Source organism: Trichinella spiralis (genome assembly GCF_000181795.1).
Source record: "Trichinella spiralis strain ISS 195 chromosome Unknown Scfld4300, whole genome shotgun sequence".
NCBI classification, from domain to species: domain Eukaryota; kingdom Metazoa; phylum Nematoda; class Enoplea; order Trichinellida; family Trichinellidae; genus Trichinella; species Trichinella spiralis.
This window is the reverse complement of record NW_003531239.1, coordinates 1-1,124: the sequence shown is the minus strand read 5'-3', so window position 1 is coordinate 1,124 and position 1,124 is coordinate 1. Positions and strand designations below refer to the sequence as shown.

Genomic DNA, 1,124 nt, shown 5'->3' with positions numbered 1-1,124 from the left:
AGTTGTTCGTTTGGAAAATGATCACCCTGATCATACTTTGTGAGGGTTTCATGATCAGAGTTCTATACGTAGTAACTGGTTACTGTTTACTTGGTTTACATGCGGGCACCACGTAGAGGGTCCTATCGGTTTTTTTCTTATTCTCTTTATCGTTGGTATTCTCCAAAGACACCGTTCAAATTCTAGATCACGATTTTCAATCGTTCACGTTCTGGAATGCTCGTGACGATTTCGAAATAATTTTCCATCCACGCGTCTACAGGTGCGTGGCGCATTTTCTGGTGGGTCAAAAATGATGCAAACTCTCTAGTCCAAGGAGAACCTGGAGTATGGGATCACTGGAGAAACAAGAATTACTTCTTCCGCTGGATACCGATGCACTTTCAACGATGGCATAATTGGTGGTCCCATCTGGCTGGTTTGAACCATTAGACTGCTTCAGCCGCTCAGACTATGTTCCTCCTTCACTGTTTTAGCAACTCATCCGTCCTGAACAACTTCAATTTAGAAATTCCAATTCTGATTTCGCATTTCGTTCAAAACGAATGTGATGCTTGCAAGCATTCATGTTAGTGACGTGATAACAGGTGCAACATGCGTCACAACAATCGGAAAACAGTCGTCACTATACAACCATTTTCATTTCTTCACGACATAAACACGTTATTGCTTTATCAGCTACCAATGATTTCATCTCTTCTTCATTTGAAACTGCTGCGTTGTCGACTGGATTTTTTTCATATTTATTGCGGTTGATCTTTGTTCCACTGACAAAACCACTTTAGAGCGCTTCTCCACCAATCGAATACACAAATAGATTAACCACCAAAATACCACTACTTGCTGTTTTCGCTGGAACCGATCCACCTGCGCATATAATTAGTGTAATACGCAGGATGAAAATGATCATTAAAAAAAACATTTTCACAAACACGTCCGCATACACACATGAACGGCGCAATGCAACCACCGCACTGAACACAACGTCAAACGAGAACTGCGCTTGCTCGCCTGCCACGGCTACTTCTATATTAGCGTGGCGGTGTGTCGCTTCGCATTTCGGCATTTTTATATTAGCGTCGAAAATTTACCGGCGTAGTCTCTTTTTGCTCACGCCAAACGTG

The 1,124-nt window shown here is 42.3% G+C and overlaps 1 protein-coding gene across 1 annotated transcript; it reads right to left on the bottom strand.

The window, feature by feature from the left end:
* Nucleotides 1-690: 690 nt before the first annotated feature.
* Tsp_14294 (hypothetical protein) lies at nt 691-1,066 on the bottom strand. Its single transcript, XM_003367425.1, has 2 exons — nt 935-1,066; nt 691-867 (listed from the first exon to the last, which is right to left on the bottom strand). The coding sequence occupies exons 1-2, from the start codon at nt 1,064-1,066 to the stop codon at nt 691-693; spliced, it is 309 nt and encodes a 102-aa protein (XP_003367473.1).
* Nucleotides 1,067-1,124: the final 58 nt, after the last annotated feature.